Here is a 22481-nt window from a genome sequence, read left to right on the forward strand (position 1 = left end):
GATGTCATATCCGGTGTTATACTTCAAGGAAATTGTAATCCTCTCCGTCGACGAGGTCGTCGTCGGAATCGTCGGCGTCGATAATGAAACCATCGTCGACGAGGTCGTCGTCGGAAGCTGCACCGTCGACGACTGCACCGTCGACGAAGATATGGGCGTCGTCGACACCGTCGTCCACGAGACCGTCGACACTCCCGCCGTCGTCGTCAGAGCTCTTGTGGACGACACCGTCGTCGCCACCACCGTCGTCGACACCCTCGTAGACGCTGGTATCGTCGTCGACGCTGACATCGATGCTGGAACAGAAGGCACCGTCGACGAGCCCGTCGACGGCTGGACTTTTTTAAGTTGAGGTTTAGAAGCCTTCGTCGACGGAGTCTTCAATTGCGTCGTCGACGATCTAGAGTCCTTTTCTGACCTCTCTGAAGATAGAGAAGAGGGATTCTTGAACGCCACAGTGGATACCACCACTGCTGGGGCAGTAGAAAGTCCTTCCCTCTCCTTTGCACCGTGGTGAGGAGATTTACTCGGACTCCGGCTTTCAGACTCACGGGGGGTCTTTTTTGAGGCCTTAGCAGAGCAGTCAGAGGATGGCGAAGGGGAACCCCTACCCCTTTTCACTGACCTGCGAGAGGAGGTGCCAGATGAAGAGTCCTCACTGTGACTGGATGTAGCACCCTTCCGTGATTTAATCTTCTGGAGCCACGTGAGAAGGTGACCCTCGCGGTCCCGAAGGGTCTTTGTAGAAAAGGTGCGGCAGATCTTGCATTCCGCAGCCTTATGTTCCGGGTACAGGCAATAAATACAATCCTGATGCCTGTCCTCCACGTAAAGCCGTTTTTTGCCACAGGTGGAACAAGGCTTGAAAAGGGCTTTCTTCTCCTTGCCAGACATTCCGGAAGGAAAACAGCAACAAGTTGGAAGAAAAATATTTTGAAAAAAGCAGTCAACAAAGTTGAAGTGAGCAGAGCTCAAAGGAGACTCCCTAAGCACAACGTGCGGTAGAAAATCTGAGGCTCTGAGCTTCTCTCAGGAAGGTTCTGTGGGGCGAGGATAATCTGATTGGTTGTTGCTTTGTTTTGCTCTCTTTTACAAAAAGAGGGAGATATGCTACAAAAGGGAATGAGGCCTAGGCCTTTTTCTTTCTCTTTTGTACCTACTGCTATGTTATTTGGAATACCGAGACTCCCATTCCGACGACGGGGAATGATACAAGCTATGGGAATCTATGAAAGTTCCAATACTGGAGTAATTGAAAGTGCTCTCATATGTAATAATAAAGAAAAGGGCAGCTCTGTGAAATTTAGTGTATGCCTAGGATCAGACAACCTGGACAAGAAGGGAAGCCGGTATTGATTCCAGGTTATTTTGTTTCGCATTTTGAAATTTAGCCACCAGATGTATATCTGTCACTTTCTCATCTATTTTACATCAAACGCTACTTTTTCAACTTTTATCCTTCGCAGAAAAATGGATACAGCTCTAGCAGACCCGACTCTGGGCCTCCAGACCCAACTGAAAAGCCAAGAATGAGTTTTTTTGGGAGGTGTCAAAGCCCAAAAGACCCCACCCCTCCAAAAAAAAGCTACACACCTGAGCAGCACAAATTAGTGTAAGTTTTTCAAACAATTTGTTTTATATAATTATTTTCTTTAGTGGTGGGCGTTCTTTAGATGGGGAGAGAGGGAGTCACAGCTTGCATCATTTTGTGAGTAGCAGGGTGTTAAAACAGTGAAAGCAAGGTCATACAATGAGAAGTGGTCTCTTTCTGAAAGATTATAATTTGAGCCTCATTACGATGTCAGTGGGCCCGACACTGACATGTCGTCAGTCCCATCGTCATCTATCGTCGTAGTCAGACAGCCACATTACGATGCGGTTGGTCACACCGCATTGTTCGAGGGACCGACCGCTTCCGACGGACTCAAGGAGCCCGTCGGGTGGTCGGTCTGATCGCATTCCCCAGAATGAAGGATGTCCCTTCTCAGGCACCGCTGGGGGGATTTCGATCTACCTTTCCACCAGCCTTTTCACATCAGTTCTTACGACATGAAAAGGCTGGCGGAAAGGCTTTTTTGGAGCCCCTCGCAGGGCCTCTGTACCCAGTGGCCCTCCCCTATGGGACCTGGGTGCCACCCCCCTAAACATCCCTGCACCCTGTGGCTGGCACCGCATGGTGCCTGCCACACTGGGTGCCCCCCCTAAACATCCCTGCATCCTGTGGCTGGCACCGCATGGTGCCTGCCACAGGGTGCAGGGATGTTTAAAAAGAGTATTTTTACTCTTGCTGCTTGTACTGTGGCCAGCAGCACAAGCCGCAATAGTAAACATATACTTCACGTCTGCCGTGAAGGCAGTCGCATCATAATTCGGAATTCGGGACCTCGGACTCCTTGTCGGGCGGTCCAGTTTCTGACACGATGCTGGTCGAACGCTATTCTGACCGGCATCATCATTAGGCCATTTGTGTTTCCAAACACTACAAGTTGAGACATCCTTCTGTCTTGCACATGCTGCAAGCCCCCATGACAAGAGCAGCACTTACCATAGGAAAGCCGCAACTCCATGTGTTTTGCGAGTGCCCCCACAACAGATTCTGCAGCAGGCACTGGTTCATCGTCAAGCAAGCCGAACCTGATGAATTAGAAACATTTCAGTGTTAGAAAATATTTTAACACAATGTTAGTTTAATGGAAATTATGCATTTATATGTCTGTTATTCTGTTATTTAAGTCCATTGGTTTCTCCAATATGGGACGGCCTCTGATCGTGACCACTAGTGCTTGAAGTGGTACCACTTTGCTGCTGAGAAGTTCCAGCCCCCCCCCCCCTTAAAATTACCGACCCCCTTCTGAGAATTGCTAGTTCATTCCCTGAGAGCACTTGGCCATTTAAAGCAATAATGACCGTTGAATATCTGTGCAAAACAAAATACGCCTTTAATTGCTAAGAACTGAAACATTCCTACTTTCTGGATGCTGAGGCCTCGTTCTTGGCACCAGAGTTGGGCTCTTTGTTGACTATATCCCCTTGGGAGAGCTTCGAGTCAGGGCATTCCTCTGCTCTCCACAAACAGATTCATGAACATGGCTTTATGCCCATTTTACTCAAATCAATTTTTTCCACAGTCAAGGATTTGCCTACTTTTGCCCTTATCGTTTGTAACTTCTCTTACTCATTTTGTTATTGCTTTCTCACACCTTTGTAAATTTTAAACTCAGCCACTGCAGCATTACTGTTGGCAAAGTAAACAGTTTGTGGCAATACAAAAACAAGTATAGGCAAAGACATTAGGTCTCGCCTATGCAAGAGCCATTGGTTTTGCCAATGTGTTTCAGCCATGTTGAACACCAGCATGGCTAAAAGTTAGGGGGTAAAGGAGAGAGGAGTGGGGTGTCAAAGTAGAGTAGAGTTGAGTGTTATGGAGTGTTGTAGAGTGTTGTAGAGGGAGTAGAGTGTCAGAGTTGAGTGGCATTGAGTTGTGTGGAGAAGAGTGGAGTGGCGTGGAGGGTGTTGTGTAGAGTAGAGTGTTGTTGGGTGGCGTAGAGTGGAGTAGATCATCAGAGTGGAGTGGCGTAGAGTAGTGTAAGAGTGGAAAGGCATAGGTGGAGAAGAGTGTTGTAGAGTGGAGAGGCATAGAGTGTCCAAGCGGAATGGCGTAGAGTGGAGGAGTGGAACAGTGTTTCATAGAATAGAGGGGTGTAAAGTGGCATAGAGGGAGTTGCGTAGAGCGCCGTAGAGTGGCACAGAGTTAAGTAGAGTGTTGTAGTACAGTGTTGTAGAGTGGCATAGAGTGGAGAAGAGTGACCTAGAGTGAAGTGGCGTAAAGTACAGAGGTGCAGAGTAGATTGGTGTGGAGTACAGTGGTGTAGAGCCCACTCATTTTGAGTAAAGTGGTGCAGAGTGCAGTGAAGTACAGTAGAATGGCGTAGAGGACAGTGGTGCGGAGTAGACTGCAGTGGTGTAGAGTGCAGAGGCATAGAGTAGATTGTTTGAGAGTACAGTGAAGTAGAGTGTAGTGGTGGAGGATAGAGTGCTGAGGTGTAGAGTGGCGTAGAGTGGCGTAGAGTGCACTGGCACAGAATGCAGTAAAGTGGCGTAAAGTTGAGTGGTGCAGAGTAGAGTGGCAGAGAGTGCAGTGGCATAGAGTAGAGTGGTGTAGAGTAGAGTGGTGTAGAGTGCAGTGGCATCGAGTGCAGTGGTGCAGAATAGATTAGAGTGGCATGGAGTGATGTAGTGTGTAGTGGCGTAGTGTGTAGTGGCATAGAGTGTAGTGGTGTAGATTGGTATAGAGTTGAGTGGTGCAGTGTATAGTGCAATTGCGTAGAGTACAGTGGCACAGAGAAGAGTGGTTCGGTGCAGAGAGCATTGGCGTAGAGTACAGCAGTGCAGAGTAGAACAGAGTGGCATAGAGTGCAATGGTGTAGAGTGAAATAGCGTGAAGTTGCGCAGAGTGCAGTCTTGCAGAGTAGAGTGGTGTAGCATGGATGGTATAAAATGCAATAATGTACAGTGTTGCAGAATAGAGAATATTGAGGTAGAGTGCAGCAGTGCAGAGAAGTCTGCATGGAGTGCAGTGGCGTAGAGTGCATTGGTTTTGAGTAAAGTGGTGTAAAATGCACTGGTGTAGAATTCAGTGGTGTAGAGTAGAGTGCAGTAGCAAAGACTAGAGTGGTGTAGAGCAGCATAGAGTGGCGCACCATAGAGTGCAGTGGAGCACAGTGGAGTGGCGCTGACTGGAGTGCAGTGGCATAGAGTGCAGTGGCGTAGATTAGATTGTTTCAGAGTAGAGTGAAGTGGCATAGAGTGGAATGGCGCAGGGTACAGTGCAGTAGCATAGAGTAGAGTGCACTGACATTGAATAGATTGGTGCAGAGTAGGGAGACGGAGTAAAGTGGCATAGAGTGCAGTGCTTTACAGTGCAGTGGTGCACAGTAGATAAGAGTGGCATAGAGTGCACTGGCATAGAACGCAGTATTGTGGTGCAGAGTACAGTGCAGTTGCATACAGTGCAGTGGCGCAGAATAGAGTGATTCAGAGTAGAGTGGCATAGAGTTCAGTGGCAGAGTGTAGTGTTGTGGAGTGTTATAGAGTGAAGTGGTATGGCGTAGAGTGCGCTGGTGTAGAGTGCAGTGGTGCAGAGTAAAGCAAAGTAGAGTGCAATGGTGTAGAGCAGAGTGCTGCAGAGTAGAATATAGTGGCGTACAGTATAGTGATGCAGAGTAGATTGGCATAGAGTGCAGTGGCACAGAGTGTATCGGTGTTGAGTAGAGTGGCATAGAGTGCATTGACATACAGTGCCGTGGCATAGAATGAAGTGGAGTGGCGCAGGGTAGATTGCAGTGGCATAGAGTTGAGCGGCGTAGAGTGAAATGGTGCAGAGTGGAATGCAGTGGCGTAGAGTAAGGGTTTCAGAGTAGAGTGCAGTAGCGTAGAGTGCAGTGGTGCAGAATGGACTATAGTGGCTTACAGTGGATTGGCGTAGAGTGCAGTGATGCAGAGTAGAGTGGCATAAGTGTAGAGGCATACAGTGCATTGGTGTAGAGTGCAGTAGAATGGTGTACAGTAGAGTGGTGCAGAGAAGAGTGCAATTGTGCAGAGAAGAATGATGTAGCGTTCAGTGGCGGAGAGTGGAGTGTTGCAGAGTAGAGTGGCGTTGAGTGAAGTGGCGTAGTGTGGATGAGTGCAGGGATACAGAGCAGTGGCAAAGAGTGGGTGATGCAGAGTGTTGTGGCATACAGTGTAATGGCGTAGAGTGGCACAGCATAAAGTGCAGTGGTGTAGAGTGGCGCAGAGTTCAGTGGCAGAGTGCAGTGTTGCTGAGTAGACTGTCATATAGTGCAGTGGTGTATTGTAGATGGTGTAGAGTGCATTTGCATGGAGAGCACCGGCGAGAGTGGTGTAGAGAGAAGTGAGAGTAAAGAGGTGCAGAGTAGAATTGAGTGTCATAGATTACAGTGACAGGGAACAATGGCATAGAGCATAGTGGCGTATAGTGCAGTGTTGTGTAGTATTTCAGAGTGTAGTGTCGTAGAGTGGGGTAAAGTGGCACAAAGTATAGTGGCCCAGAGTGCAGTGGTGCAGAGCAGATTGGCATAGATTCCACTGACGTAGAGTGTATTGTTTTTGAGAAAAGTGGTGTAGAGTGCGTTGACGTAGAGTACAGTGGTGCTGAGTGGAGTGAGTGGAGTTGTACTTCGAACCTCCTGAGGCGAAAAGCCGGGAGTCGCGCTGCTCACAGAAACTTTTAAAATTATTTAAATCTTGTGTAATACTGTGTTTTTAAGCATCCTCCACCGACCCCCCAGCACTCACCTTGCATTCTCGAACAGCCGATTTGAACGCTGTTAGGGGCAGAAATTGTTCTCCCGCCGCCATTACCGGCCTCGAGGAGCCACGGGACACGCCCACCCCTGTTGGCCACGCCCACCCTCGCCAGGTATAACAGTGCGCGCTGAACACTAGCGCATCATTGTACTTCGAACCTCCTGAGGCGAAAAGCCGGGAGTCGCGCTGCTCACAGAAACTTTTAAAATTCTTTAAATCTTGTGTAATACCGTGTTTTTAAGCATCCTCCACCGACCCCCCAGCACTCACCTTGCATTCCCGAACAGCCGATTTGAACGCTGTTAGGGGCAGAAATTGTTCTCCCGCCGCCATTACCGGCCTCGAGGAGCCACGGGACACGCCCACCCCTGTTGGCCAATGCTCCCATTGCCCGTACAGATTCACCCTCACTGTACCTAAAAACTCTTCCCCCATCCCAATACGCATGGCCCTAATCAACTGTAGATCCCTTCCCAAGCACTCCATAGAAATCTACCAACTACTGGAAAACTACGGCCTTGAAGTTCTCTTCTTAACAGAAACATGGTTAGGACCGGACTCTGATCCTGACATTGTAAACTCCTTACCTCCAGGCTTCCTTATCCACCACATGGACCGTCCTAAGGGAAAAGGTGGGGGTATTGCCATAATTCACAAAGACCATTTCTCATGCCGTTTTCAAGGCAGTCCCCTCCTAGACTGTGAAAACGTCATGTTTTCTATCCAGGTCTCCCCTTGTCAATCTATATCAGGCTTTCTCATCTACCACCCTCCAGGACCCCTAGGTCAATTCTGCGAATCCCTTATGGAGCATTCATACACACTGGCTGCGACTAACCCCACCTGCTTGATCCTGGGTGACCTGAACATCCATTTTGATAAAAAGGAAGCCAAACCAACCGCCGACCTGATAGCAGATCTCGAAACTCTACAACTAAAGTTACTAGGCTGTCTTCCCACCCATACAAGGGGACATTTGTTGGATCCGGTATTTACCAACATCATCGATCTCACTGTCCTCGATCCCATCCCGGTACCCTGGACTGACCATCTCCTAGTCCCAATTAACTGGCAGCTAATTCGCACTCCGCGTCCTACTGCCCCACCTAGCAAGCCTTCCCGTTCCTGGTCCAAATTAGATGTAGAAATCTGGAAACATCACCTAGAGAGCTCCCCCCCTGAACTTGATACTAACCCCATTCGCGCTGACGCAGAATTCTCAGCTTGGATAAGCGATACTCTGGACAAAACTCTCCCGAAAAAAATCTCCAGTAACCCACGGAGCAAAGCCACCTCCCCCTGGTTCACGGGTGAAATGCGGCTTTTAAAAAAAGCTTGCAAGAGATCAGAAAGAGACTGGAGGAAAAACTTTGATCCCACAAAAAAAAAACGAATACAAAATAACCCTCCTTATCTACAAAAAAGCACTTAAAGCCGCTCAAGTCAACTACTTCGAGGAGAAAATAAGATCATCTACCAACTCATCACGAGAAACGTTTCAAATAGCCAAGAAACTCCTCAAAGTGCCGGAGCCCCCTCCCCTGGTAGAACCCTCAGCCACTCGCTGCAACGAACTTGCAGAATTCTTTAATTTGAAAATCATCAACATCATCAAATCCCTTCCCCCTACTACTTTGGACGCCTACTCAGCCCCCCCCCCCCCCCCCCCGACGCCGATCAGCCCTTTCATCCACAAATAGCAACAACTGTTCAGCTGTCAGCCTTCACTCCTCTGACAACTGACACCACTCTTCTCATACTCAATTCCATCAAAAGTGGTAGCCCAACTGACTCTGCTCCACTTAACATTCTGAAACTAGTCGGACCCACTATTCTACCCTATCTGACCAAATTAATCAACAGCTCACTCACCCTTGGCATCGTCCCTCCTAGCTGGAAAAGAGCAATGGTGAAAGCACTGCTCAAAAAACCTCATCTTGACCCGCTGGAACTAGGTAACTACAGACCGATCTCCCTGCTCCCAGGCATTAGTAAAATAGCCGAGAAGCACGTCAACCACAGCCTATCCCATCATCTCGAAACTAATGGACTACTGGAGCCCTCTCAAACGGGATTCAGGCCAGGCCAGAGCACAGAAACTGCAATATTGGCGGTAGTCGAAGAGGCAAGGAAAATCATGGATTCAGGAGGATCAGTGGCAGTGATCCTCCTGGACCTCAGCGCTGCCTTCGACACCGTCAACCACTCAATGCTGATCCAAAGGCTCAGTAACCTTGGTATTGCAGGAACGGCCTTGGCCTGGCTAGAATCCTTCCTCAAGAACAGATCCTTCCAGGTGGCCGATGGCACCTTTACGTCCAGATCCACGACCATCAGCTGGGGGTCCCTCAGGGCTCATCTTTGAGCCCGACCCTTTTTATGTTTATATGTCCCCCCTTGAGAAAGTCGTCGCTCCTTTTGGAATTAAGCTTCTGACCTACGCCGACGACACTCAACTGGTGGTATCCTTAAGCCAGCAAGACCATTCCCTCCCCAACCTCCAAACCTGTCTTATCGAAATAAAGTGGATGAACACTTCCCACCTCAAACTAAATAACGATAAAACAGAGATAATGATTCTAGGCAATAAATCCCTCTATCACTCCACATCCTTATGGCCTCCAACCATGGGTCCTCCCCCTGTTCCTAAACAAGAAATTAAGAGCCTGGGTATTTGGCTAGACGAAGGCCTCAACTTTTCAGCCCAGGCAAGGAAAACGGCTGGAACATGCCACGTCCTCCTAAAGTCAGCTAGGAAAATCCTACCCCTACTCCCGGCACAGTCCCGCAAACTCCTTGTTCACGGCCTTGTGCTGTCCCGCCTGGACTACGGGAATGCCCTGTATCTGGGTGCCCCCAAAAAAGTACTGTCAAAACTTCAGACAGTACAAAACGCCGCAGCCCGCCTTCTCACAGGAACCCATCGTCGCTGCTCAGCCAAACCCTCCTTGAGTGTCTTACACTGGCTTCCCATCCAGGAAAGAATACAATTTAAGGCTCTCTGCACTACTTACAAAATTCTGCACGGTAAGGCCCCCCCTATACTACAAAACCTCATCTCACCTCACACCACCACAAGAACGCTTCGATCCTCCAACTGCAATCTAGCCTCTGTACCTAGAATTAGGAAAGCTTGCTCTGGCGGTCGACTGTTCTCATACAACGCGTCCAAACTATGGAACACTCTTCCCCCAAACCTCAGAACTCAACCCAACCTTCTCTCATTCCGCAGAGCACTCAAAACATGGCTATTTCCATGAGGTTCGCCCTCAGCAGGTTCTTGTCACTTAGCGCTGGGACGCTCACAGGCAACCGTGCGCTCTACTATTCAGTAAAATAAATAAATAAAATACGGAGTGGAGTGGCATACTGTACAGTGGTAATGAGTGCACTGACGTAGAGTAGATAGTTTCAGAGTGGAGTGGTGCATAGTAGAGTAGAGTGGTGTAGAGCAGTGATGTAGAGTGCAGAGTAGATTAGAGTAGCATAGCGTAGAGTGCAGTGTTGGAGAGTGCAGTGTTGGAGAGTGCAGTGTTGGAGAGTGCAGTGTTGGAGAGTGCAGTGTTGGAGAGTGCAGTGTTGGAGAGTGCAGTGTTGGAGAGTGCAGTGGCACAGAGTGCAGTGGCACAGAGTGCAGGGGCACAGAGTGCAGGGGCACAGAGTGGAGGGGCACAGAGTGGAGGGGCACAGAGTGGAGGGGCACAGAGTGGAGGGGCACAGAGTGGAGGGGCACAGAGTGGAGGGGCACAGAGTGGAGGGGCACAGAGTGGAGGGGCACAGAGTGGAGGGGCACAGAGTGGAGGGGCACAGAGTGGAGGGGCACAGAGTGGAGGGGCACAGAGTGGAGGGGCACAGAGTGGAGGGGCACAGAGTGGAGGGGCACAGAGTGGAGGGGCACAGAGTGGAGGGGCACAGAGTGGAGGGGAACAGAGTGGAGGGGAACAGAGTGGAGGGGAACAGAGTGGAGGGGAACAGAGTGGAGGGGCACAGAGTGGAGGGGCACAGAGTGGAGGGGCACAGAGTGGAGGGGCACAGAGTGGAGGGGCACAGAGTGGAGGGGCACAGAGTGGAGGGGCACAGAGTGGAGGGGCACAGAGTGGAGGGGCACAGAGTGGAGGGGCACAGAGTGGAGGGGCACAGAGTGGAGGGGCACAGAGTGGAGGGGCACAGAGTGGAGGGGCACAGAGTGGAGGGGCACAGAGTGGAGGGGCACAGAGTGGAGGGGCACAGAGTGGAGGGGCACAGAGTGGAGGGGCACAGAGTGGAGGGGCACAGAGTGGAGGGGCACAGAGTGGAGGGGCACAGAGTGGAGGGGCACAGAGTGGAGGGGCACAGAGTGGAGGGGCACAGAGTGGAGGGGCACAGAGTGGAGGGGCACAGAGTGGAGGGGCACAGAGTGGAGGGGCACAGAGTGGAGGGGCACAGAGTGGAGGGGCACAGAGTGGAGGGGCACAGAGTGGAGGGGCACAGAGTGGAGGGGCACAGAGTGGAGGGGCACAGAGTGGAGGGGCACAGAGTGGAGGGGCACAGAGTGGAGGGGCACAGAGTGGAGGGGCACAGAGTGGAGGGGCACAGAGTGGAGGGGAACAGAGTGGAGGGGAACAGAGTGGAGGGGAACAGAGTGGAGGGGAACAGAGTGGAGGGGAACAGAGTGGAGGGGAACAGAGTGGAGGGGAACAGAGTGGAGGGGAACAGAGTGGAGGGGAACAGAGTGGAGGGGAACAGAGTGGAGGGGAACAGAGTGGAGGGGAACAGAGTGGAGGGGAACAGAGTGGAGGGGCACAGAGTGGAGGGGCACAGAGTGGAGGGGCACAGAGTGGAGGGGCACAGAGTGGAGGGGCACAGAGTGGAGGGGCACAGAGTGGAGGGGCACAGAGTGGAGGGGCACAGAGTGGAGGGGCACAGAGTGGAGGGGCACAGAGTGGAGGGGCACAGAGTGGAGGGGCACAGAGTGGAGGGGCACAGAGTGGAGGGGCACAGAGTGGAGGGGCACAGAGTGGAGGGGCACAGAGTGGAGGGGCACAGAGTGGAGGGGCACAGAGTGGAGGGGCACAGAGTGGAGGGGCACAGAGTGGAGGGGCACAGAGTGGAGGGGCACAGAGTGGAGGGGCACAGAGTGGAGGGGCACAGAGTGGAGGGGCACAGAGTGGAGTGACACAGAGTGGAGTGACACAGATTGAAGTGGTCTAGCATGCAGTGGTGTGTGGTAGAGTAGTGTTTGGTACAGTGCATTGGCACAGAGTAGAGAGGTGTAAGGTAGAGAGGCGTAGAGTGAAGTGGAGCAGAATAAGGTGCAGTGAAGCAGCATGGAGTGGCTTTGTGTGAAGTGGTGCACAGTAAACCTCTGTGGTGCAGAATAGAGTGGAGTGGAGTGGGGTGGGGTAAAGTTACGTATGCAAGGTGTCGTAGCATACTGCGATTACAGACAACACATTTTCAATTGAAATGACCATTACATTTGCACAGACACAGTTTTACTAAAACAAAGTATACAGCACACAAACGATAATGTGTGGAAATGTTATCACCTAGTGTATTGGTTTGTTTAGATTGTATTAAAAAATGTGTTTCCACCACACTTCAGAATAACCAAAAATGTGCTTTATTTGTGCTTTTCTAATTCGGATATATTCTGAAATATCTGTACAGTTGATTGTTAGACTTGGCATCTTTTGGCGTGTTTCCCCTGACTTTTTGCTTTCTGACCTCTCGGTTTTTACTCTGTTTCTGCTGGCTTAGTGTCTCTGCGCACTTTCTCACTGCTAACCAGTGTTAAAGTGCAAGTGCTCCTGTTGTAAATTGTGTTATGGATTGGTGTTGCCATGATTATTATACATTTTCAACGAACAAAGTAGAAATTAAATTTTTTAGCATGATGCATAAAGGAAGGTGGAGGACATCAACATATTAGCTAGTAACAAATCATTACTTTAATTTTAAACCGTATCACCGCCTCATTTCGAATACAAGGGTGCCTGATTGCCACAAATATGTTGACCAACAAAGGGACAGAAATCTAGTTTCATAACCAGATGCTGAATAAAAAGAAATCCTACCACTCTACAGCTTCTAGGTTGCCATCATCTTTATTCAATTTATCATACACAACTTCCTTCAGAGTCGCAGCACTGCTAGAAGGAGGAAGTCCATGAAGGTTGCAAAGCAACTCTCTCTGTAACAAGGAGCAAGATGTCACATTAGTATGGGTGTCACATGTTAACATTTACACATAAAAGTTCCTATTTAAAATATCGATCCATAAACGCATTTCCCAGGGCACTGGAAGTGTCTGTTCATACAACACCAAATTATTGTAAAAAAAAAAAAACCTCAAATTTATGCAATGTATTTAGCGATTAAAGGCACATTCTGATGCATTGCTATGTAAGGGATAAAGTACCATCTGTCATACATTACAATGATATTTCAAGTGACAAAGGAGTTCTCTGACCGTACATAGGAATGGGCTGATGGCCTGATAAGTCGGGGCTCCCCACTGCCTGGGTCAGGTTTCCCTCAACTGAGAAAATACATTAGCGCTTTAAGGGTAAAAAAAAGACCAAAAAAAATCTTGCCTTATCAGAATTGTTTATGACACCTTTCCTGCTCCCACAGTCACCAATTAAAGCAGCTGACCAGGTACGTCTTCAGAGTTCTTATTCACAGCAGACAGGGCTATCAAAAATTTCATAAAGAGAACTATTTTTTTCTCTCCATTTAATAAAGCCAAGTCCTTCATTTAGGATGGCAACCCCATTGCTAGACCTCTGCACAAACTTCAACTCATGATCCATGGCCGTCTTTCTGCTTATTGGAATCTCTCCACTTGAGGAAACAACCTCCACAAGGAGACAAATAATGCCTCCCCCACATGGCTTTTGATGGGCCCTTAATGACCTGTTCTACCCAGGTCAAGCCCACACAGTGTAAAGACGGAGAGCTCCAGCACTAGTGTGTTTTAAGAAATAGTCTCCTGTGATAGTCAAAAAGGCTCCATTCAGGCCTTCTCATGAAGTAATGAGACAACAATGGCGGCAGTACAGGCATGTCGGCTCCTCGTGGGCATTAAGGGTTTGCTTAACACAAACTGAACTGAGAGCTGAGCACCAGCAGGTATACACTCAGGTGTTCTGTATTGGTGGATACAGAGGTGAAGCCCACACCTATTTTCAAACCAGAAGGATGTCTGACGTAGAGGTTTGCTTATTTGCTCCTGAGTAACTCATCGACCACCATTGTGTTTTTGGTAGTATTGCTAGAAAGCGCCATCACGTCTTATAAGAATAAGGGCGGCTCACACTGAAGTCACAAAGGCAACACATCACTGAGGTCTGAATTACCGCTAAGACCTGCTCTGTTACTTAAGTCTTCACCCCTTCCTCTGGCAATGGTTCCAGGGACGACCCATCAGTTTCTAACACCACTGAATTTAGTATGCAATGCAAAAAGTCACTTTAACTTGTGTCATGATGAACCAACACTTCTCTGCTCACTCAGATATTCACTGAGTGCCCACTCCACCAAGGTCACGAAAGATCATGAGGGGCAGGGAAGTAATATTTCCACTAGGGTGGCTAGTATTGTTCCAAAATAAAAATGTGTCACAATATTGCCAGCTTGAAAACTGCTACAATCAGATAGGTGGTAGGCCTGCTTTAACTACACTATGGTGCAATTAATGAAGACAACTTTGAAAACCATTTTAGTAAATCAGTGTTATACGAGGTATGTATTGTATGCATGGCACATTCCCAAAGCTTCAACAGGAGGATTTAGTGGAAAATAATAAGAATCACAGAAAACAGGAAAGAAGCATAACGTTTTAACTCTGAGAAGAAAGGGGGAAGTGCTGCATTTGTGCAATGTCCATTTAGTGACACAACCATTAATACTGGAACGCAAAAGCTGAAGGACCTTCTTTTTCAGCCTTGTGACTGAGGGAGCTTCCTGCCTATCGAGCAGCATCGGTATGGGGCTGATGGATACGCAGGTATGTTGTTGGGTGCAGGTAGACGGACGCATGGATGGAGTTGACTATCTATATGGGTACATGCATGGGTGTTCCATGGTGGTTGATGGTAGCATGGGGTACATGCATGGGTGTTCCATGGTGGTTGATGGTAGCATGAACGTTAAAAGATGGAAGGATGAATTTGTGGGAGGATAAATGTGAGTAAAGAGATGAATGAATAACTGATGGATGTCTGGCTGGGTCGGTGTCGGCTTCAGTTTGTCTCCATGTGTTTGCTTTTCCCCTGAAACATGGACCAAGGAGCAACCGATTTCTTGATTAGTGTGCTTCCGCGCTGCTACCGCTCAAGGTACTTTTTTTCCTCGTCGTCTGTCTAGAGTAACCCTCGGGTGTATCTTTAGATCCAATCTGCCACATCCCTGTTGCTCCCTCCAACCCCACTTGCTCCCACTCCCTCCAGTTCGTCCAGTGCTCCTCAAGCTCTTTCGGTTGTAGTTTTCATGGCTGTTTCTCGCGCCTCCTCACAGCGTCGAGTTTGCATGTTTTGATTCATTCCCTGCAAATCACCCGCATAGATCTGCAGCCTTTGAATTGAATACAGATTTCAAGCTTGAGACTCTTTATACGGTAACTGCATTCCCACATCATTCCATGGACTTAAAAACCCAACCTCACACTGACCAGGACCTATGTTCCTAGCACTCTGCACTACACATTTGTGCCTCCTAATAAATAAAAGTGCAAACTTTACTATGTAGATACATTCTTCGAGAAATCATATGTTTCCTATTAAGGTAGCAGATGCGCTTTTCACCCCTTCGGGGTAGGCTAGTTTACCTGACGTGCAGATTTTTAGGAGTCACTCCACCTCTTGTGTTTCATGCCTTTGTCTATTGCCGATGGCGCTCCCCACCCCACATTCAGTAGTGCAATGCGTCTGCTTCTGTGTGTCCTAACTTGTCCTTGCACACATACTTGATTGTGTATTTATGAGCCAGTAAGATGTTTGTATTCAGGGTTGGACTGGGATCAAAAATAGGACCGGGCTCCTAAAAAAAAAGTGCCCCACATTTGCGGACTGCGCCTTTTTGTAAAACACTGCTTCAGTGTTTTAAGTATTGTGAAAAGAAGAGGGAAGAGGGTTTCTCTAAAAAAAAAAAAAATGAGGCCCGTTTTCTTAACTTCACTGAGAGAAGAAAAAAAAAAAATCTCACATTTTGCCCGGAGGTGTCCGGATTAGTTCACAATGGTGATCCAATCCTGAAATAAGAGAGGTCACTTCTGCCCCACGCCGCGCTTTCACTTTAATAGCGACCACGCACCTTTCTTTAGACACAGCTTGTCTAAAGAAAGGGGCGCGGCCTCCATTAATGTGGAAGCGCCGCATAGGCACTAGCAAACAAATTTTAGCTTTTACATAAATAAGTGCGGCTGCTAAACTTTAAGTAGACCGCGCTGCTAAAATAAAGAAAGAAAGAAACGCGTCCGCTATAGTTAAAGCGACCGCCATTAGTAATTATAATTAAAATAAAAGCGGGTGGTGTGCTGCGACATCGTGGGTGGAATAGGGATAAATCAGTGAACAAAAGAGTGCTCACAGTCAAGACAAAGCAGACACTGTAACGAGACAAGTAAAAGGTCCAGTCGTTATGGGAGTTTACAAATGCAGACCAGGCGGTACCAAGGAGGGACTAACACGCCTTTCAAGGAATGAAAAGCAACAATTTTGCAAGGACTGTAACAGGAGCCATTTGAATAGATGGGTGGGACATGGGCGGAGCTTCAAGTCGCTACCTCAATACAACATACCTTGCAGAGCAGCCCATGCGCTGCCCAGGCTCGACATAAAAAGTGGGCCACAGCTTGAACTCAAATACCGGTCCATCGCCCATTGCCTGAGAGCCGCCTTGCCAATACGACCCTGCGGTTAGGTATGCCTGTGCTATGCTTTTCTTTTTAATCAAAAGTAAAACATTTTACTTAAAGGACCTAAACATACAAGTGCTTTCAGAGTTTGGGTTGTATTGAATATGCTACTTACCAGTATGCATCTGTTCTTGGCATGTAGGGCTGCTGACATTTATATCTGTGCATAGATCGCCGCCTAGTGTTGGGTCCGGATGTTTGCACGTTGTTGTCCTGGAAGAGTCTTCGAAGTATCCTGAGATAGGTGACTCCTCCCCTGGACCACAGTGCGCATGGGCATCCTCTCCATCCTCAGATTGTTTTTCGCCATTGTGGCAGTGATGGAGTAGATACAGAAAGTGATGACCATGCTATACAGTAATTCTGAGAGCTGCAGCTGCTACAGGCGCCGGGGAGGAGGGTGGGCGATATGAATGTCAGCAGCCCTACATGCCAAGAACAGATGCATACTGGTAAGTAGCATATTCAGTTCGAGGCATGTGGGCTGCTGAATTCATATCTGTGCATAGAATACATAGCAGTACCTCCCATTAGCGGCGGCTACCAGTGCCAGCTGCAGCGGTCTGAAAAAGAGTTTTGAGAACAGCCTGTCCTACAGCTGCCTGCTGTTTTGAGTGTACATCTACACAATAGTGTTTGGTAAATGTATGTATAGTGGACCATGTGGCTGCTCTACATATATCATGTAAAGGAATGTTTCCCAGGAAAGCCATGGAGGCCCCTAACTTACGTGTTGAGTGGGCTCGTGGGGGAATCGTTAATGTGCGTTTAGCCTTTTGATAGCAAATTTGAATACATTTAACGATCCATCTGGCTATACCTGCTTTGGAGATGGCGTTGCCTTTGTGTTGTGGAGAAAAGGCAACGAAAAGTTGTTTTGTCTTCCTAAAGTTTTTAGTTCTGTCTATATAGTACATGAGGGCTCTTTTGACATCTAGTGTATGGAGCATTCTTTCAGCGACATTTTGTGGATTCTGAAAGAAAACAGGCAGTTCAATAGTTTGACTGATGTGGAACTGCGATATTACTTTAGGCATGAATTTGGGGTTGGTGCGTAGTACAACCCTGTTTGCGTGAACCTGTATGAATGGCTCTTGAATGGTTAGTGCCTGGAGTTCACCAACTCTTCGTAACGAAGTGATTGCCACTAGGAAAGCTACTTTCCAGGTGAGGAATTGAATCTCACATGAGTGGAGAGGTTCAAAGGGTGGACCCATCAGTCGGGTGAGGACCAAGTTGAGGTTCCACACTGGTGCTGGTGGGTGTCTTGGGGGAATTACTCGTTTAAGTCCGTCCAAGAAGGCTTTGATGGCAGGCACTCTGAATAAAGAGAGGTGCTGCCTGTTTTGGAGATAGGCTGCTATTGCGGTTAAATTGATACGTATTGAGGTGTATGCCAGATTGCATCGGTATAGGTGTAAGAGGTAACAGATTATGTTTTGAATGGATGCGTCTAGCGGGTTAATGTCATTGTTATTGCAATAAATGACAAACCTCTTCCATTTGGCTGCATAGCAAGCTCTGGTAGTGGGTCTCCTAGCTTCCTTAATGATCTCCATACAGTCAGGTGGCAGGTTTAGGTAGCCAAACTCTAAGACTTCAGGAGCCAGATTGCCAGGTTCAGCTGTTGCGAATCTGGGTGCTGAATTTCTCCATGGTTCTGCGTCAAATGCGCGGGTTTGATCCGCAGCCTTTGATGCGGCACCACGGAAAGTTCCAGAAAGGCGGTGTACCATGGCTGGCGTGCCCATGTCGGAGCAACCAGGATGAGTGTCAGTGAGTGCTGTCGCAGTTTGCGTGCCACCAGCGGTATCAACGGCGCTGGGGGAAAAGCGTACGCAAATCTGCCGGACCAGTTCATCCATATCGCATTGCCCTGCGACTGTGGATGTGGGAACCTGGCGGCAAAGCTTTGGCATTTTGCGTTTTCGCTTGTGGCGAATAGGTCTATCTCTGGATGACCCCACTGTTGGAAGTACGGTTGGAGTACTGTCGGGTGTAGCTCCCACTCGTGCATCTGGTGGCTGTGTCTGCTGAGCAGATCCGCCATCTGGTTGTCCTTGCCGGGGAGGTGTTCCGCCATGAGGAATATGTTCCTCTGAATGGCCCACTTCCACATGCTCTGAGCCAGATGAGACAACTGTGGAGAGTGCGTTCCTCCCTGCTTCTGTATGTAGTACATGGCAGTCATGTTGTCCGTCCGGATCAACACGACTTTGTTGCACAAGTGTACCTTGAAGGCTTTCATTGCCAGGAAGAGTGCCATCAGTTCTAGAAGGTTGATGTGCATCTTCTTTTGTTGTATTGTCCATAGTCCCTGCACTGTGTAATTGAGTACATGAGCTCCCCATCCCTGGAGAGACGCGTCCGCTGTCAGTATTATTTGTGGAACAGGCTCGTGGAACGGTCGGCCCTTGCAAAGGTTTTGTGGATTGCACCAATGCAGAGAGTTGTATGCCCGACCGCTCACCAACACTAGGTCTTTTAATTGCCCGTGAGCCTGATTCCATTGGCGTGCCAAGCACTCCTGAAGCGGGCGCATATGTAGTCTCACGTGCGGGACTATGAAAATGCAGGAGGCCATCATGCCTATCAACTGCATGAACACTCGCGCAGGAAGGGAGTGTTGGGGTTTGAACTTTGAGATCAGCATTTGTATGCCGTTGATCCTCACTAGATTTGGCTGAGCTGTGGCTGCCAGAGTGTCTATGGTCGCACCTAGGTACTGATGTACGTGTGCGGGTTGGAGATGTGATTTTGGGTAATTTAGTGAGAATCCCAGACTGTGAAGAAGGTGAATGGTGCGGGACATGTGGCTGGCACATTGCTGTGCTGACTTTGCCTGAACAAGCCAGTCGTCCAGGTAAGGGTAGACATGTATGTGTTGCCTCCGTAGATGTGCGGCCACAGGAGCTAGGCACTTTGTGAAAACTCTGGGTGCTGTTGTCACGCCGAAGGGAAGGACTTTGAATTGGTAGTGCTGCCCCTGAATAGTGAACCTGAGATATTTTCTGTGTGACGGGTGTATGGGTATGTGGAAATACGCATCTTTGAGGTCTAGCGTGGCTAGGAAGTCTCCCTGTCTGAGCAGCGGGAGAACCTGCTGTAGGGTGAGCATGTGGAAATGCTCTGAGAGAATGTAGTGGTTGAGGGGTCTCAGGTCTAGTATAGGTCTGAGTGACTCGTCCTTTTTTGGTATTAAGAAGTACAGAGAGTACACCCCTGTCCCCTGCTGGTGGACGGGCACGAACTCTATTGCGCCTTTTTGCAGCATACTTAGCACTTCCTGCTGTAATAACGCTAAGTGCTCTGAGGACATAGGACGGTGCTTTGGCGGTATTGTGGGTGGAGTGGAGGTTAGTTCGAGGCAGTAACCGTGTTGGATAACATCTTTGACCCACCTGTCCGTGGTGATGGTAGTCCACGTGGACAGGAACCGCTGGAGTCTTCCCCCGACAGGTGTTATGTGGTCGGGGGGAAGGAAGAGGGCGTCACTGTTTGTTTTTGGGGGAGGACCTGGTATTGCCGTAACCGCGTCCTCTGCCCTTCGTGCTGGAGCCACGATATCCACCTCGGGTGTTTTTATCATAGGTACTTTGTGTTCCCCCTTTATTGTAGGTTTGTTGTGACCCCTGTCCTCTACCTGCTCCTCTATTTCCGGGGCGACGAAAGGAGCCACTACGAAATGTCTGCGTTTGCAGAGCCCCCATTGACTTTGCAGTGTCTGTGTCTTTTTTTATTTTTTCTAGGGTGGTGTCAACCTCTGGTCCGAATAAGTAGTCAGGGTTGACGGGCTGATTGAGGATGTTATTTTGAACCTCAGGTTTGAACCCGGAGATTCGTAACCAGGCGTGTCGTCTTAGCATGACGCTGGTGTTTATTGCTCTCGCAGCTGTGTCGGCGGCATCCAGTGCACACTTAATGGATGCGTTTGTGAGAAGTTGTCCCTCCCTGATGAGGAGCTCTGCTGCCTCTTTGTACTCGTCTGGTAAATGTTGGAGTAGGGTCTCTAACGTGTCATAGTGTGAGCGATCGTAGCGAGCTAGGAGCGCCTGTGTATTGGCAATGCGCCATATGTTTGCTGCCTGGGCTGCAATCCTTTTGCCGGAGGTCTCTAGCACCTTGGACTCTTTGTCCGGGGGAGGAGCATCACCAGTTGACTGCGAGTGTGCCCGTTTGCGAGCATTGGCAACTACGATGGAGTCCAGAGGTAACTGGCCTCTAATGTACGTAGGGTCCCCAGGTGCGGGCTTGTATTTTTTCTCGATCCTTAGGTTTATTATCCGTGCCCTGGTGGTTTCTTTGAAAATGTCCTTTGCTGGCTTGAGGACACCTTTCAACATGGGCAGAGTCTTTACAGTCCTCTCTGAGGATGCGAAAGTGTCCACCAAGAAATCGTCCTCGATTGTGTCTGAGTGGAGTTGCACTCCATGATTGGCTGCAGCACGTTCAATGAGGGCGTTGAATGCAGCGGTGTCCTCTGTGGGAGACGTTTTTGCGCCATAAAGCTGCGTGTCCTGTGTATCCAGAGCGGCACCTGGGTCTACAGGGTCATCCCAAATTTGATCAGGGTCCTGCTGGCCTTCAGGGTCCATATCCCTGGGGTAGATGGGGTCGTCACCCATATAGTCCTCTACTGCGTCCGTGTCGGAGTGCGTCGGAGAGAAGGACTGTGGTTCTGGGTAAGAGGTGTGGAGGCGTTCATAAAGAACTGGTTCCGATTCCGCCGGCAGTTTTTGCTTTAGCGGGATCCTGTAGGAGTCGAGAGCCTGCTCGGAAGTGATCTTCCGCTTTCGGAGCATGAGCCTGCTGGTGTCGGCGTCGATGAAGTGGGACGGTGATGTCCCAGTAGGAGAGCGTTCAGTAGATGGGGACCTTGTTTGGGTGACACGTGTTCTGACCTCGAACAGTTTCGGCGCCGTGGATGGCGGCAAGCCGAAGGTGATGTTGCTCAGTGCCGAAGGCACCTTTTGAGCCTTTTTTGGCTCGGAGCCCGACGTGGCCTGGAGGGCTACCTTTTCTCTGATGCGTTGCAAGGACGCTGCAACTTGTCGCACCTGGATCGCCGACGGTTCTTTGGCGCCGAGTGGTTCCGTAGAGGTAGGTGTGGACTTCTTCGGAGCCACAGGGTCATCGAGTCGAGGAGAGGTAGTAGCTGTCGACGGCGTTGATGATTGTACCGTAGTTGCTGCTTTCGAGGTGGAGTGCGATGCAGCAGCCATTTTAACCTTGGTGGTCGGTGCCGATTGTTTCGGTGCCGGAGGCCGAGTCGCTTTTGCGGTACCGATGGCCTTTTTCTTTGGGTCGGCGCCGACATCGGCTGCAGCGAGTTCGGCACCGAAGTCCCTTTTGGTGCGGTCGGAGCCGACGGTTTTGGCTGGCGTCGAAGGAGTGATGTTCCTCGAGCCGACCAGTGTTATTTTCACTTTCGGTTTCTGTGGAACCGGTGCGACGATTGGTTTCGGTTTCGTGGAAGGGAAACCAGTCTTTTTGGGTAATAATGGCTCTCGCTGGATGTCCGAGGCCGGGCCAGAGGGCGGGGCCGGGGAACTGCGGGATTGATCTTGGGTAAGTCCCGAAGGCGATCCCTCGACCGGAGCCGTAGACTGACGCTCTGGGATATCCTCCATTTTGACGGGTAGGCCTTGCTCGTCACCAGAGCTACCTTCTTCGGCCCCTAAGGCCTCATCGTAGTCTCCTACCTCATCGTCGGCTTCTTCCCTGTGAAAAAGCTCTTCATCGACGTCTTCCGATCGGGAACCGTGTTCGGAAGCGGGGCTGGAGGGTATGTTTTCCACGCTTTCAACATCTTCGTCCTCGGTGCTGAAGATGTTGGTCGGGGCCGGTGCCGCCTGCTGCGCTTCAAGTCTCGCGGCTCGTCGATTCCGGAGAGTCTTCTTGGATCGGAATCGGGCACAGGCCATACATTTCGATTCGTCGTGATCCGGTGAGAGGCATTTGTTGCACACCGGGTGGACGTCGATATGGGGATATTTGGCGTGGCAAACAGGACACCGCTTGAATGGGGTCCTCGATTCCATCGTCGATGTAGGGTCGATGGACGGATATAATGGATCCGAAAAAGTTATTAAAGTCGCCAAACTAGCTAGTAAGCTGTCGATACCGATCGGGAACAGTACCGACGAAAACTAAAGGCCTTTTGGCCTGAAACCAAATTTTCCTAACTTGAGTCAAGATAAGCACATCCGAACCCAATGGCGGAAAAAAACAATCTGAGGATGGAGAGGATGCCCAT

The 22481-nt window shown here is 49.5% G+C and overlaps 1 protein-coding gene across 1 annotated transcript in view; it reads right to left on the reverse strand.

The window, feature by feature from the left end:
* Positions 1–22481, reverse strand: part of AASS (aminoadipate-semialdehyde synthase) — a 417355-nt gene that overhangs the window by 34150 nt on the left and 360724 nt on the right. The window contains exons 21-22 of the mRNA XM_085654183.1: positions 12384–12499; positions 2546–2634 (exon numbers count right to left, since the gene is read on the reverse strand). Of these exons, the coding sequence (XP_085510309.1) occupies positions 2546–2634; positions 12384–12499 (205 nt within the window). The remainder of the gene's footprint in view (positions 1–2545; positions 2635–12383; positions 12500–22481) is intronic.

The sequence above is a fragment of the Triturus cristatus genome, chromosome 4_1 (genome assembly GCF_964204655.1).
Source record: "Triturus cristatus chromosome 4_1, aTriCri1.1, whole genome shotgun sequence".
Taxonomy (NCBI): domain Eukaryota; kingdom Metazoa; phylum Chordata; class Amphibia; order Caudata; family Salamandridae; genus Triturus; species Triturus cristatus.